A 16,396-nucleotide genomic window follows, 5' to 3' on the forward strand; every position below is an offset into this window, starting at 1 on the left:
TACTGAGGTTAATGTAGAGGGGCTTTAAGTCTTACAGCCATACTGAGGTTAATGTAGAGGGGCTTTAAGTCTCACAGCCATACTGAGGTTAATGTATAGGGGCTTTAAGTCTCACAGCCATACTGAGGTTAATGTAGAGGGGCTTTAAGTCTCACAGCCATACTGAGGTTAATGTAGAGGGGCTTTAAGTCTCACAGCCATACTGAGGTTAATGTAGAGGGGCTTTAAGTCTCACAGCCATACTGAGGTTAATGTAGAGGGGCTTTAAGTCTTACAGCCATACTGAGGTTAATGTAGAGGGCTTTAAGTCTTACAGCCATACTGAGGTTAATGTAGAGGGGCTTTAAGTCTCACAGCCATACTGAGGTTAATGTAGAGGGGCTTTAAGTCTTACAGCCATACAGGTGATTATTAAATCAACTCTACCTTTACAGAAACTTTATTAGTCAGACAGTCTTGAGACTTGCGGTAGCCGTTTTCCATCTTATTTTCCTTCCTGGTCTCCTTGTCTCTCTTCTCAGACTTTCTCCTGATGCGGAGTGCTGTGTGCCACGAGGATGACTTCCTGCTCCAGACAAGAGAATGAGAAAGAAAAGGGAGAAGAGAGAGAGAAAAAGAAAAAGGAAGAAATGAAGAGAAAAGTTTAACTTGTGATTTCTACATCTTTGTCTACTGTTTCACTTTTATGATGGCAGAGGTCATGATGTGAAAATGGAATTGTCTTTGGGATGATAAAGCTTTTCATTCATTCATTCAGGTTGGCACATGGAGTAGCAGCAGTGTCTGTCTCTTACTTGATGGTTCCTTCGGGGAGGTCGGGGATGATGGTGGAGGTGTGACCCAGTACGTAGCCGGGGATCCAGCCCTCGGCGGCAGGGCCCTGCTCGGTGGCAGCCCGGAACACCAGGAACATGTTCTGCTGATTGGAGGCCAGCATCTGGACCACCTCGCCCTGGGAAACACTGATCTCATCCTCCTTCAGGGCCACGTAGTCCTGGGTCACCAGCATGGTGCTGATGCTGCTGCTGCTACTGCTTTCACTCTGGAGGAGGGGGAGGCAGGGGAGGATGGGAGGCAGGGGAGGAAATGGAGTCAGTAAGGGTTTATAGGTAGGGTTACACAAAGAGAGAGGCATAGAGAGAGAGAGAGACGGACAGACAGAGACAAATGCACGCACACACAAACTGACTCTAAAAGACTAAACAAATTCAAATGTTATTGATTTCATTGCACATGAGCATCATGTTGTTCATCTGTTTATATGCTAGAGCTCATGCACAAAGAAGGACTCATTTCAAAGCATTCATTACAAAAGGTTCAGAAAGTAGAGTGAGGAAAGTCATACTGTAGCAACTAACATCTGGTTCCTACATGTCTCATAACTAGACCTTCTCGTTTGTAGAAACGAAGACAAGGTATCCAGAAGTCAGAGAGACAGAGGAGAGTTAACATGGAGTGGGTATCTCTCAAAGACAGTGAGAGTAGAGAGGAAATAGTCCGTTTCAGGAGAGACAGAGCCTGAAATAAAGTTTGAAGTGAAGCCAAATGCATTTGGTGTGAGTCAAATGTATTCAGGGGCAAGGCAAGGGGAGAACGGGAACGAGGATGTGTCATCAGTCCCACAGGACCAAGATAGAAATGAAGCAGCATGGTCAGAGCAAGAGCTAAGAGAAATCAGGAGAGACGGCAAGCGTTTCTTTTTACATCAGAGCTCCTCTTCTTGCAGGCAGGTGAAGTCAAAATCAGATATCAATCTTCCATTATATCAGCATTCATTTGCATTTAACCCATAAATGCCTCGATGGTTTTTCAGATCAGACCACAATAGGCTGAAGCAAAGGGACAGCAAAAACTCAGAGCCAAGACAGAGCTGGGTGTGTGAAGTTAGGGAAGCAGAGGCAGAGAGTCATACTGGAAACACTTACCAAGGGAGAGGAGAGGACACCAACATACCGTACAGCAAGCTGAGTTACTGTAGCAGTTAGCCAAAAACACACTGTTAGTAGAGTCTGAAAGACAGCAGGAAGGATGAAAACTCACACCATAGGCAAGTTAGTGTACTTAGATAGTTTAGTATGCACTTGTGGTTCAGATGACCCAGGAGAACTTCTGGTCAGCCAGTAAGGTTAGTAGGGACTAAGCCGGACAGAAGCCTGGGACTCGAGTAGGGCTCTTACCCCGTTACTCTGCGTGGACTGTAAGGACTGCTCACTGGTGGAGGAGCATGTGCTCATGCGGTCTATATCCTTGCTGTGGGTGGAGTGGTGGTGGCTGTGGCTCTCCCTGTGGCCCAGGGTCGAGTCTCCACTATCACTGTGGTAGGAGAAGGAGCCAGGCCGGCTAGCTGGGGAGGCTGGGACCGCGGTGGACCAGAAAAGGGAGCCTTTCTGGGCTGGGCTGCCTGGGATGAATTCCTCCTTTATGGGGCAGGTCAGTGGAGAGACTGTCCCTACCCGAGGCTTGGCAAGATTCAGAGGGGCCACAGCCAGCCGTGGGATGGGGATCTGAGGGTCCTCCCCAGGGTAGCTCTCCTTGAAGCTGCCCTCAGCAACGCCCAAGGACTTGCCATTGCTGTTGCTGCTGGTTCTGCTGCGGGGCCGGGGTCCCTCCAGCACTCGCATCTTGGGGACATCTTGGGGCCCCAGGTCCCCCTCTGCATGGTCAGGAGGGCAGGGGGTCTGGGAGGAGGAGGGGGGTTGTCGGGACCACGTACCTGCTGTTCTGTCCGGTCCGTCAGACCCCGGGGGGTGGTGGTGGTGGACAGGCTGTGGGATACGGGAGGAGGGCTGGGGGATGCGCGAGGGCCGGCGACTCTGGGGGCCACACAGAGAGTTACTCCCAGGGCCCACTACGGAGCTGCTGCAGCCACCTCCTGCCAGGCCACTGCTGCTGCTGGGGGCCCCCAGGCCTGCTCCACTTGCCCCCACGTGGTTCCTCTGGTACTCGATAGGGGATGTCAGTGCTGGGGGACACAAAGAGAGAGAGAGAGAGAGAGAGAGAGAGAGAGAGACAGAGAGACAGAGAGACAGAGAGACAGAGAGACAGAGAGAGAGAGAGAGATATAGAGATATAGAGATAGCAAGAGATAGAGAGAGACAGACAGAGAGAAAGAGTCACCTCAGTGGTATGAGTACACATTGTCTAGCTATGAAACAAAAATATAAAAACATTCTTTGCATTTTGCATTCCAGTACATCATGCTATAGTCCATATTATTGTGTGTTTTAAACACTTATTTTCTCAGAATGTTGATACATTCTATGGAGCGGATGACTACACAGGTAGACAGATGAAACATTGAAATCATATGATATGATTATGCTGCCACCTGGGAGAAGCTAGCATAATATCACTACACAGTTACACAGATGAACCGGGATCTGTCTTTTTTTACCATTGAGAAAGTTGCGTTGGCTCTCCAGGATCTGGGTGATCTGGTGGACCCACATCTGGCTGACTCCAGGATTGGCTGAGTGCATCACGTAGGTCTCCACACCGCCACTGGATGACCGGGAGGTCAGGGTGAACTTACAGGGGTCGTCTGTGCTCTCCTCCAGGCCCAGCCAGCTCACCTGGACACACACACACAAAATATAGGGGAGAGGAGGGGATGTGAGTGTTTTCAGAATCAGACAACTATTCAAATGACTTTGGCCCTTAGGGCAATTACTATCCCAGCAATGTCCAGCCCCCAAAAAATACATCCACTGTAATATGATCTAAGTGGATTGATTAGGGGAGATGATCCCGATCGATGCTCCATACCTTAACGCTGTTCTTGAAGAGGTATCCCGGTTGGGAGTAGCCTTTCTTCTTGTCCAGGGGCTCGCTGAAGATGACGATCTGTTCGAAGAGGAAGACCCTCCTCTCCTTCATCCTTGTGAGTAGCCCCCCGTCCTGATCTGATACCATGAAGGTATCCTGGAGCAGCAGTCTGCCTTGGGCCACAATCTTGCCCTGCATGGGGGAATACCAATGTATTGCCTGTCTGGTTAAATAAAGGTTTAAGGCCCAATGCAGCCGTTTTATATCCATATCAAAATATTTCTGGGTAACAAGTAAGTACATTACTGTAATAGATTGCCATTCAAATGGGCAAAAGTAGCTTTTAGCAAAACACTATTTCTCAAGCAAGAATTTTGGGAGGGGAAAACTGAAAACTAGCTGTTATTGGCAGAGAGGTTTGGAACTCTTTGTTATTGGTCGATTAACCAATTTACACATGGTGATGTCACGCCAAAACTCCAACACATGCAAACCTGTTGATTAGAAGGTCATGTGTAGATTGTATTTTGAAATCAAATTTGTTCACACTTTTAGAGTGTCAGTTTAATATAAAAAACTGGAAAACAGAATTGTGACTGTACTGGGCCTTTCAATAAAATACATACAAATAAAATGATGGAGTACAGAGGACAGCCTCAGACTCATTCTTAGCCACTCAGATGAAATATGCATATTATATACATGCTATTATCATATAATACAACGAGTGGAAATAGAGAGAGAGACAGCAAACCCAAGCCCTTCTCCCATGTATCATATGATCCATGTAACTTAACGGCCAAAATCAAATTCAAGTAAGCTATTTTGGAGAATTTGTGACCGAACTGAAAGACTACATTCTCTATTCCCTGAAGAAGACAGAGCCCGTGAGTCTTACGTCGAAGCCTTGGAGACGCCCAACGTTCATCATGTCGTTGCATCTTTTGGGAACAACACACATGACCTCCACCGCTTTCTGGCAGAAACAGAGAAGATAGAAAGCACCATTTTAGAGGGAAAGAAAACATAATCACAGCTTTATAACAAGTATAACTTTCAAGTAAAAACGAAATCATAATGCTTGTCCATGTTATTAGGGGTGGAAGGCCATCGAATCAAACCCAGATTGTAGTTCTTACCTCCAGCTCAGTAGTATCTACTGCAGCCTTTTTGGAGAACTTAAGTAAATCCTTCAGCAGGAGCTGGTACTTCATGATGCGCTGCACAGGCTTAATGAGAAGATCAGTGATCTGGAGTCTGTGGCCCAGACGCTGCTTGAGCTCCTAAAATACACAGGGAGCCATTAGATTTAGTTGCACACAGTAAAAACAAAGGACTGTGTAAAAATATAACACAAGGTATGAGAACAGGATGAAATATGTGCTCCGTTAGAGAGACTGGAATAAACCTACTTGCGGGGTATGTGTGGGGTGGAGGGAGTGTGTGTATTCTTACCTCAAAGTAAGTGTCTATGTACTCAGACACGATGTGCTCCGATTTGGGCTTGTTCTGACAGTACACGATGTACATGTGTAACCGTCGCTCCTAGCATGAAAACAAGGAAAAAACACAAGGGAAATGGTGAGGAAGTGGTATTATGGTCCTTGCTATATGGAATCCTTGGGATGTCCCTACCCCATTTCATTTACAATTAGGGATTATGGTTAAGGTTAGGGGTTAAGGTTAGGGTTTAGCACTAACCTTGTTATGATGCACAGCGACATCCACTACAGATGGTATATTTTGGCCAATGAAAATCATCAAATCTCTCTTACTTGTTTGACGAACAGGGGAGCCAGCCTATCAGGATCCTCCATGCACTTCTCTAGCTCTCCCAGGAAGAAACTGCGGCCAATCAGAGAAGAGTATGAGAAATATTAATATGAGAAATATAGTAATATAAAAGTCAAACTAATAATAACGCTAGTACTGTAGGTAGGTACTATTCTCGTCTTACTCTCTATGCCAGTCGTATATCTGGTGGATATTCCCAAACACTATCTTGTCTTTTCCCCTCATGTCGTCTGGTACGCCGTCCTCCTTCATTTTGCTGATGTAGCCCTGAAGGGGAGATAAGACATTCAGGTGACCACAGGACTAGACACAGCGCCAAATTCAGCCAATACTATTCCATTGCCCTGTCCACAAACAACCTCTGCCCCTTAGGGCACTTGTGGTGATCTGATCTGATCGGTATACGCACTACATGTATGTTTAGAGGGCAAGGTGGGGTTGTTACCATATTGATTTTACATATACAGTTCATTTCGATTTATATGGAGAGCCTAGGGGTCGTAAGGATTAGGGATTGTTTTGTGGACGGGACCTAGCACTTTGACCAAGTCTAGAACGTGAACAGAGTGTGATGGAGAGGAGTGAGTCATTGATTATGGGCCTACAGTCAAGTAAGAAACAATGTGTTCTCACCTCCACCACTGAACCCAGGTCTCTCACATAGTCCCTCTCTGTCTCCACCAGCTCCAGTAACACATAGCTGTAGGGGAGAGAGGTGAAGTAAACAATGAGAGGATTGTTTAGCTAGACTACCACAGGATAGTTTTATCTGATGGCTCAGGGCATACTGTAGGCTTTGAAACCCTAGAAATAGAATGACTAGAAAGGGCCCATCACCGATCCACCCATTACGGCCTCATTGGCTTGAATGAGGGCGACCCTTCCAGTCATTCTATTTCTACGTATGAGACGTTGCGGAGTGAAACTGAACTCACTGGCGTCTCTTGAGGAAACCCGACTTGCGCTCGTCCATCTCATCGATGGGGGAGGAGGAGGACAGGAGGGAGTTGAGGGAGGGGTTGAGGGAGGGGCTGCTGCTGTCCCCTTGTTCCACAGAGAGAGAGCTGGGACGGTCCTCCAGGGACTGAGAGAGAGAGAGAGAGAGAGAGAGAGAGAGAGAGAGAGAGAGAGAGAGAGAGAGAGAGAGAGAGAGAGAGAGAGAGAACTTACTGTATATTCATTGTGAACATGCAGTGAGTAAGCTGAGCTTCTCCATACAATCACTGTGCTAGCAGAGAGAGCAGTGGTGTTGCTGCTATGAGGGTGTGACAAAGAATGGCAGCATTAAAGTGCTGTGCCAGGTCTTATGAAGAGAAGGAGTCAGTTGGTGTGGTGACTCAAATGTATCACAGATGACTGGTGGGCCATGGCACCTTCACATGTCACATCCACCCTGGCACCAGACTGGCCTGAGCTGAGCTGGCAGTGTGTGTGTGTGTGTGTGTGTGAGAGTGTGCGTAACTGACAGCAGTGTGGTAGACTGATGGATGGCTGGGTCTTACCATCTTACTCTTGACCAGCTCCTCGATGGCACTGACCAGCTCAGCCGCACTGGGTGTCTCTGAACTACTGGGTCGGCCCGATAGACGAGAGGCTGCCTGGAAGGGAGGGAAAGAGACAGAGTCAGACAGACACAGAGAGGGACAGAGACAGAGAGAGAGACAGACAGAGAGAGAGACAGAGAGACAGAGAAAGGAGAGCGAGCGTGAGAGAGAGAGAAAGTAGAGAGCGTGAGAGCGAGAGAGAGAGTGTGAGAGAAAGAGACAGAAAGTACAGAGAGCGTGAGAGAGACAGACAGAGAGAGACAGAGAAAGTAGAGACTGTGAGAGCGAGAGAGTGTGAAAGAAAGAGAGAGAAAGTAGCGAGAGTGTGAGAGAGACAGACAGAGAGAGACAGAGAAAGTAGAGACCATGAGAGCGAGCGTGAGAGAGAGAGAAAGTAGAGAGAGCATGAGAGCGAGAAAGAGAGGTGTGTGGTTTAATGTTCAAATCAAATCAAATGTTATTTGTCACATGCGCCACATACAACAGACCTTACAGTGAAATGCTTACTTACAAGCCCTTAACCAACAATACAGTTGTAAGAGAAATAAGTGTTAAGTAAAAAATGGATAAGTTAAAAAAAGAAATAAAACCAAAAAAATATATATACAGTTGAAGTCGGAAGTTTACATACACCTTAGCCAAATACATTTAAACTCAGTTTTTCATAAATCCTGACATTTAATCCTAGTAAAAATTCCCTGTCTTAGGTCAGTTAGGATCACCACTTAATTGTAGGAATGTGAAACGTCAGAATAATAGTAGAGGGAATGATTTATTTCAGCTTTTATTTCTTTCATCACATTCCCAGTGGGTCAGAAGTTTACATACACTCAATTAGTATTTGGTAGCATTGCCTTTAAATTGTTTAACTTGGGTCAAACGTTTTGAGTAGCCTTCCACAAGCTTCCCACAATAGATTGGGTGGATTTTGGCCCATTCCTCCTGACAGAGCTGGTGTAACTGAGTCAGGTTTATAGGCCTCCTTGCTCGCACACACTTTTTCAGTTCTGATCACACATTTTCTATAGAATTGAGGTCAGGGCTTTGTGATGGCCACTCCAATACCTTGACTTTGTTGTCCTTAAGCCATTTTGCCACAACTTTGGAAGTATGATTGGGGTCATTGTCCATTTGGAAGACCCATTTGCAACCAAGCTTTAACTTCCTGACTGATGTCTTGGGATGTTACTTCAATATATCCACATCATTTTCCTCCTCATGATGCCATCTATTTTCTGAAGTGCACCAGTCCCTCCTGCAGCAAAGCACCCCTACAACATGATGCTGCCACCCCCGTGCCTCACGGTTGGGATGGTGTTCTTCAGCTTGCAAGCCTCCCCCTTTTTCCTCCAAACATAACGATGGTCATTATGGCCAAACAATTCTATTTTTGTTTCATCAGACCAGAGGACATTTCTCCAAAAAGTATGATCTTTGTCCCCATGTGCAGTTGCAAACCGTAGTCTGGCTTTTTTATGGAGGTTTTGGAGCAGTGGCTTCTTCGTTGCTGAGCGGCCTTTCAGGTTATGTCGATATAGGACTCGTTTTACTGTGGATATAGATACTTTTGTACCCGTTTCCTCCAGAATCTTCACAAGGTCCTTTGCTGTTGTTCTGGGATTGATTTGCACTTTTCACACTTTTCACACCAGAGACAGAACGCGTCTCCTTCCTAAGCGGTATGACAGCTGCGTGGTCCCATGGTGTTTATACCTGCGTACTATTGTTTGTACAGATGAACATGGTACCTTCAGGCATTTGGAAATTGCTCCCAACGATGAACCTGACTTGTGGAGGTTTACAATTTTTTTCTGAGGTCTTGGCTGATTTCTTTAGATTTTCCCATGATGTCAAGCAAAGAGGCACTGAGTTTGAAGGTAGGCATTGAAATACATCCACAGGTACACCTCCAATTGACTCAAATTATGTCAATTAGCCTATCAGAAGCTTCTAAAGCCATGGCATAATTTTCTGGAATTTTCTAAGCTGTTTAAAGGCACAGTCAACTTAGTGTATGTAAACTTCTGACCCACTGGAATTGTGATACAGTGAATTATAAGTGAAATAATCTGTCTGTAAACAATTGTTGGAAAAATTACTTGTGTCATGCACAAAGTAGATGTCCTAACCGACTTTCCAAAACTATAGTTTGTTAACAAGAAATTTGTGGAGTGGTTGAAAAACAAGTTTTAATGACTCCAACCTAAATGTATGTAAACTTCCGACTTCAACAGTATATAAAAAAATGATGTTTACACTACATTTGATTAATATTTTCTGGAAAGTATTTGTCACTGTATTAAAGATGTTTCTACATATTACAGCACATGATGACATCACCTCATCATACATTCATTTCTTAGAGAAGCTCACCATTGACGTGTTTTGACACCGCCCGACATTCCAAATGTCCCCAAAAGGAATGGGTGTGGTCTCCCTAATCAGGGCCAAATAGCGGCCTAGTGGGGCCAGGCTAGCATGGAGGATACAGGGGACGAGGCGGGGGTTGGAGTTGGTTGGAGCAAGGTTCTGAGCACTGGCACCACAGTGGAGCACATGACTGAACAATGTATATGTGCTGTTAAATACTCCATTACAACAGGGGTAACCCCGGAAACAGGCCAGTCACAAGCACAGCTTGTCTGGCTAAACAATAGCAACAGGCTAAACAAGGCCAGGTCTTTAAAGGGGTAGTCAGTCAGTTCTAGTCAAACTTCACTAACTACAGCAAATGGAGTATTCGTCACATCCGCAACAATAGTCCTTGAAAAACATAGGGCAGCGAGGGTGAGGAGATAGCATGACAGGATGGATGGCTGGGAAGTAAAATAAAGCCAGGGCTGGTTGGTTGGTTGGGGGAGTGTGACTAGAGCGAAGGCAGTTACATGGAGAGGTACGGGAACTGAGACAAAACAGAGGCAGAACAAAAATCAACATAAAGCTATGGTAAAGTTAAAGCAAAGTCAAGAAAGAAGAGAAAACAATGATATTAGTGTCAAAGAAACGCCTATCGCTCTAGTTACAATAACTGTTCTGTGATGATGAGTGAATGAAGGTAAACTGCATAGGTATAAAATATCTACCTTTTCAGACAAACTGGTCTAAAAGAAATACATTCATTGATTTACCAATGTCTCTTTTTATTTTCCAAAAGATTTTACAGGAAAGATGATTGTCCCCTCTTTGATATACTCTAACTAAACCTCATGGAGGCATGTTAAGTGTGTGTGAGTGTTTGTGTCTCACTTTGTCGTCCTGAGAGTCAGCCTGCAGCAGGCTGTGTTGTTGGATGGCCATGGGGGGAGGCAGGGGTACAGCATCAGCCCCCTCCTCTCCCTCCTCCTCCCCACAGCTCTGCATCCCAGAGGAGGAAGACTTGGACAGCGTCCCACTGCTCAGCCCCTCGTTCCTCATCCTCTGTAGAGGGACAACGACAACAGAGCTTACAACTAAATACAACACAATCGGCTCAAAATAAAGGAGAGAAGGAAATTAGGGAAATATTTAATGTTGAATAGATTATGTAAAAGAGAAAGAAAGGAAGTGATATATGAGTGATTGGGGTGACCAATTGAACGGACCTCCTCGATGGTCTCGTCCTGTGGCGTGGCGGCGTTGTCGTCCGAGTCTTTCTGGGAGCCGGCGGAGTCTGTGTTCTTGCTGCGTCCGTCGCGGTTCTTCTTGTGCTTGTGGGCCAGCTTCTTGACGTGTCCGTCGGCCTTGCCGCTGCTCAGCCGCCTCACTGGGCTGGTCAGCCACTTCCTCAGCGTGTTGCCCGGTCGCTTGGGCCCCGGGGAGCTGTGGAAGCCCAGGGTGTGGCTGGCGCCAGGCTGGATGGCATCGTTACTGGACACAGACAGGGTGTCTGCAGGGGGAGAGACATGGAGAGAGAGAGAGAGAGAGAGAGAGAGAGAGAGAGAGAGAGAAGGAGAAGGAGAGAGAGAGAGAGAGAGAGAAAGAGAGAGAGAGAGCGCGAGGTCAGTCACAGTGCACAGTATCTTGGGAATGGGTCTGAATTCAGCTATGAGGGCACCAATGAGATTAGATGCACTTTTGCAAGGTACTTCATTACCTAGGAGGCATAATTGTTTATGTATCGATACTCAGACATTCCATTTTAGTACATGTTGGTTAGAGTGGAGCATCGCATCCTAACACTGCGTGTCCACCCTCTGCATTGAAGCGTCTATCGATAGATGTTCCTCCTTTGAAAGTGAACTGGATGAACTTAATTTTAAAAACCATGGAATACATAACATTATATAAAAGTTGCATAAGCTATTCTCGGGGGGGGGGGGTGTGTGTGTGTGGTGTGTGTGTGTGTGGTGTGTGTGTGTGTGTGTGTGTGTGTGTGTGTGTGTATCTACTTTAGGCTGAATGCCCACCACCTCCCTCTTCTGTGGTTCGATCTCCCCTGAGAGGTGTGGGAGAGGACTTGGCTGAGGCTGTGGGTTTAAATGTGGTGCAGTGTGGGGTGCTTCTGCTGATGTAAACTGAGGGATGCTACTCAGGGTGGATAGATTGCCCAGGTCCCGGCTTCACAGAAATGTTGTATCCTTCAGAAACAGAACTTCTGATGAATAGACGGATACGTAGTGCATTCTCCATGTGTTTCTTCTGTCTCTGTGTGGACGGGTTCTTAGCCCACTGACAGCACTAGAGTAAAGTGTCCAGTGAGGTGACCTCTGTGTTCTCAGCGGTTGGCTCTGTCTCTCAGTGAACTGAACTCAGTAAACTGCTGACATGAGAACAGACAACAGGCCCTTTGAAGAATCTTAGAACTTCTAACACTGAGAAACGAATCAATTCAAAACAACAACACATGAGCTGAGAAATCTCTAACAATCCTGTACAAATCTGAGTGGGATAGAAGGTGATGGCTCTGAATTGACCCCATGCTTATCATGTACTGATCAGGCCTTTGGCATGAACTGATCACACACGCTTTATTAACAGGGTGCTGCTGCACTAGTGCATCGGGAGTCATAGTGGGTCTCAGCAAGGAGAGAGGAGTGTGTGACTTTTCATTTTCATTTGTACAGCGAGACTCAGGCCAAAAGGAGGATACACTCATGGCCATGTCGAAAGGGTTTCTCTTAGCAGCCAAGAGCAATCTCAGGAGATGTTCTCAAGCCAGGCCATGGATAATTTCATGAAGTTTCTACAGCTGTTTTCCTAAAGCTACAGCACAGTAAATTACTTCCATACTGTTTCAAAATGTTGCGCAAACAAGTCAGGCTGAATGGTGCGCCAGATGAAAGACAGTGTATGAATAGAGTTAATAACCTTCCCTTCAGTTCCAGATGTATTTGATACCAAGCTGGACTATGTTGTTTTAAGACGTGTTTGAATAGACAGTTTTAATTCATCATTCCAGATGACACTATGTTTGCTACAATCGTTTTGATGTGCATGCAAGGGTGACATTTTCAAAAATGATTCAAGGTGTCATTTGACTGCTTTATGATGTCACAATATGTCTGCTGAGATGGTCTGGGGCTGCATTTCATTGGCTCAGGCTTTGATACTCAGGCAGGATTGGATTGTGACATCATGACAGTCTAACGATGTCAAATGGCACTCAAATGATGTCACAATGGACTGCTGAGGGTGATCTGAGGCTGCCACTGGCCCAGGCCTTCATTCGTTCCTCAGACACGGTTGGATCAGACTGACCTCTAGACCTACAAAGAGGCCAGGAGCAAATAAGCCCAGGAGCCTTTTGGGGCTACTTCATCCTCACGTTTAGCCTTACTTCTTCTCAAGATGGTGTGCATTGACATTGATGTGCAGCACTGCAAACTCCCAACCTGGTCCAGAGTTGGCATGGATATGACACCAGACGAGTTGAGACATGTGGTGGAGAGAAGGGAGGAGTACAAGACCTACATCCTGGACTCCATAACCATGCCTGATGTGGACTGCACCATCCTGGCCCTCGGGGGGGCCTTTCTGGTCATCTGCCTGGTTCGCCTGTGGCTCAGCAGGAGGAAGTGGACAAGGCAAGGCCAAGGGAAAGAAGGACTGCTCCAGTGCCAGGCTAAAGGGGACAGCAACAAGGCTGTTCTGATGATGGAGCTTCAGGAGAAGGTTCTGCTGAGGATGGAGGGCATGGAGCAGCGCCTCGACGCCATGGAGGACTTCATCAGGTCAGTCTCAACTCTTAGCCTCATGCGTATCTAAATGAAAGGGTGCTTGGAACCGAAAATAGATCACGTCAACTATAGATAAGGGCCAGAACTCACTTCCATGTAAGATGAAATTGAAGGTTCAAATGTTAATCTCGTAGCAACATGTATTAATAGACCACACTGATTGGTACGTTTGCCTTCCTTAGCTGCATGGGGAGGAGGACCATGGAGAAGACAATGTACAGCAAGCAAGAGGCTGCTGGTGACAAGAGCAAAAGGGATGCCCTGCGCTTCTCTGACTGCTCTGACAACTCCAACTAATGTCTCAATACCTCAAGACCTGTTTATGGACACTGCATTTCTTTAAAAATACATTCAACTGATTTGAAAATAAAAGATTGAAAAAGAAGTAACTCTTCCTCTTCTCTTTTCACTCTGTGGGGAATAGCATTGTATGCAGTTACAGTATATTCTGATAGACACTTCACATGTGAGTCTTTGGTGACAGCGAACATGTGTGTCACAGGGTGGGGTGGATGGGGGAGTTGAGGGGGATCACAGTCCTTAGTTAAAATGGCTTCAGGAGACCTATATATTGTAGTGTAATATCCTGCTGATATAAAGCATGTGTTCACTCTACTCTCGGTCTAACCCAGCCGTGGGAGTCCGAGCCAGAGAGCCTGAGAAGATGAGGTGTTCACACAGCCCTGTACTTTTCGAAAATTGTGTCCTGTGTCTGCAGGGGAGAACCGAGGGCTTCAAGAGACTTATAAATAACTCGTAGCAGCATACCAGGAAAACCTGACTCCATTTATCAAATGTGTTGCAATATTACTGACATAAAGGAAGGTGCCATTACGGGCTGTTTCAGTCATGCTTCAGGGTCCTATCGACCAAGTGGAGCAGTAGAAGGCTAGCAGGACCATGTGTTACAGTAACACTGGATGTGTACAGCAGACTACGCCAGACCCACTAGGCAGTCACCTCCAGGCCAGCCCAGCCGTACCCAGCCCCATCCTCCATTCTGAGAGGAAGAAGGAAACAGGCATCAAATCTCCACCTGAACAAACCTAGCCTTCTAGTACACCACAGAGACAGGGCTCAGTGTGTCCCTCCCCATAGGCCCACATACACTCATGCCACGGTGCCCAGTAAAACTTTCCTTCCCTCCAGTACTGTACAGAGCTGTCGCACAGTGCATCAGTGTGATTACATTGAAGGAGACACACAAATAACTTACTCCGTGTCCATATTGCCTCATCTAGCTGGCTAAAAGGGTACAGTTATAGTATATCTCTCACATTTACATCAAATGCTTTTGAACTCTTCCATTAAAAAGCCCTGTCTGCCAGTGGGTTAGTGGCAGGGGGGAAAACTCAGTCTGGTGCACAGTTCTACACATGAGTGTCTATCCACTCCACATATTGAGCAAACAGAACAGAGGCATACAAGGGGCCTGACCCCTGGTGTAACAGCGCTATTTGAGAGTAGGTCTGAAGAGCTCTCACAGGCTGCGGGCAGCCCATCAATCCCCTCAGAAAGTGGGCTACAGGGTATCATATACTGTATGAAGGAAAAATAACTAGCCTGGCTGACTGGGACACCAAAGATATTTTCAGTGAAGAACACAACATAACTTCACTTTTAATATTGTATTTGTATTCATGTATTTTTGTGTGGTTGAGACAAAGATGTCTAAGACCAATTTCCCCTCAGGGACAATGATTATCTGATCTTACGGTCCTGTCACAGCTACAAAGCAGCGCCACTAGCTAACTTTGAAGTGCTGCCCTGAGAGGTGCCTCCTGGGGCGAGATATATTATTGGTTTGAGATGTCTGCGTGTCCTCGTAGACGTAGACAGTGATTTAACAGGAGGGTCACCAGCCTTGACACATTCATGTCCATTGTTTATTCAGCAGGGTGTAAAATAACCCCAGACATCACAGACATGCCCCCTGTGGGACACTGTCTCTGTGTCCCAAATGGCACCCGTTTCCCTATTTAGTGCACTTCCTTTGACCAGGTAGTGCACTATATAGGGGATAGGGTTCCATTTGGGATGCATCCCGTCTCTGGGTAGTGGGTAGGAAAATAAGCACTGCGGTGACCTCACTCTGATCTCCCGCCAGGGGATCTTCATCAGTCACCTCAGTCACTGAGCTCACTACTGCCATCTGTCCCAAACCCGGGTCTGCTGTGACTATGTGAGCCCGCTGAGCTAAAGCCAAGGGATTAGGAGACACAATAGGTTCTGGCATGACACATACAGTACATTCAAACACATGTAAATATGGTATCCCTGTCTGCCTAGTACATTTCAGGTCACAATCAGCAGTAGAGTATGAGACAGAATGGCGGTAAGGAGTAGGGCTGTCATGGAATTTTGGATGATGGTTATTGGCCAGCCAAATGCCCGTGGTCACTGTAATAACCGTTCGAATAGCAAAAAATAAAAAATAATAATACATATTATTATTTATTTTTGAACACTTTTTTTTTCTCCTCTCCTCCACTCCTGGCTGCATGTGCTGCCATATAAATAGAACAGGCATCCCCAATCAAATCAATGATGGCATAACGGCTGGACTGGCAGCCATTGCGAATGTACTTATAGAAGCAAAACAGGAAGTAAAAGCAGGAAGTGTCCCATTAATATGTGGTGTGATTTGTTGATTCAACTCAACTGATATTACAAAAAATACATTCCATTGCATGAGCCACATCATGAATGAATATTCTACATTACCATGGAAATTATTGCATCACAGTTAGGGTTGTGGCGGTCACGAAATTTCGTCAGCCACTGATTGTCAAGCAAATAACTGCTGGTCCCACGGTAATTGACCGTTAATTAACCTAAACACATTTATCATTTCCTGGCTTCCACACATAGTCTACAAGCCACTGATGCAGACATTTGGAACATCTACATTTAAGAAATCCATGTAATATAGCCTACACATTCAAAATAAATCGATTATTTATTTTAGACAGGTCTAAAGAAACATGATATGAAGAAAATGTAGTCTATTTCAGAGGAACAGAATAGCATACTCTGAGTTGTCCTTATGTTAGGTCCTGATCTGGCTATGCCATATGTTTGTGGGCTACACTAGTTAATTTAGCAGACAAGATTTGCTTAGATTTCCGTGGCATTATT

General features: G+C 45.8%; 2 protein-coding genes across 6 annotated transcripts in view; one reads left to right on the forward strand and one right to left on the reverse strand.

Annotated features, from left to right (window-relative positions):
* The window catches only part of LOC106605411 (triple functional domain protein), a 134,776-nt gene that overhangs the window by 5,709 nt on the left and 112,671 nt on the right, over positions 1-16,396 (reverse strand). For 3 of the 5 annotated variants that reach the window (XM_014201021.3, XM_014201019.3, XM_045718543.2), the window contains 15 exons: positions 10,685-10,968; positions 10,350-10,520; positions 7,062-7,157; positions 6,495-6,643; positions 6,193-6,259; positions 5,723-5,826; positions 5,541-5,610; positions 5,221-5,310; positions 4,905-5,048; positions 4,664-4,741; positions 3,766-3,957; positions 3,395-3,572; positions 2,178-2,962; positions 795-1,042; positions 427-568 (listed from right to left, as the gene is read on the reverse strand). In XM_014201021.3, coding sequence (XP_014056496.1) covers positions 427-568; positions 795-1,042; positions 2,178-2,962; positions 3,395-3,572; positions 3,766-3,957; positions 4,664-4,741; positions 4,905-5,048; positions 5,221-5,310; positions 5,541-5,610; positions 5,723-5,826; positions 6,193-6,259; positions 6,495-6,643; positions 7,062-7,157; positions 10,350-10,520; positions 10,685-10,968 — 2,798 coding nt within the window. Of the gene's footprint in view, positions 1-426; positions 569-794; positions 1,043-2,177; positions 2,963-3,394; positions 3,573-3,765; positions 3,958-4,663; positions 4,742-4,904; positions 5,049-5,220; positions 5,311-5,540; positions 5,611-5,722; positions 5,827-6,192; positions 6,260-6,494; positions 6,644-7,061; positions 7,158-10,349; positions 10,521-10,684; positions 10,969-16,396 lie in introns of those variants that run through there. The other 2 variants (XM_014201020.3, XM_014201025.3) reach the window with 2 other exon arrangements.
* Positions 11,549-13,608, forward strand: LOC145879539 (uncharacterized). Its single transcript, XM_082975393.1, has 2 exons — positions 11,549-13,252; positions 13,441-13,608. Exons 1-2 carry the CDS (start codon positions 12,870-12,872, stop codon positions 13,553-13,555), a joined length of 498 nt encoding a protein of 165 aa, XP_082831519.1. The 5' UTR covers positions 11,549-12,869; the 3' UTR covers positions 13,556-13,608.

This window comes from Salmo salar, chromosome 05 (genome assembly GCF_965601325.2).
Source record: "Salmo salar chromosome 05, fSalSal1, whole genome shotgun sequence".
Lineage (NCBI taxonomy): Eukaryota > Metazoa > Chordata > Actinopteri > Salmoniformes > Salmonidae > Salmo > Salmo salar.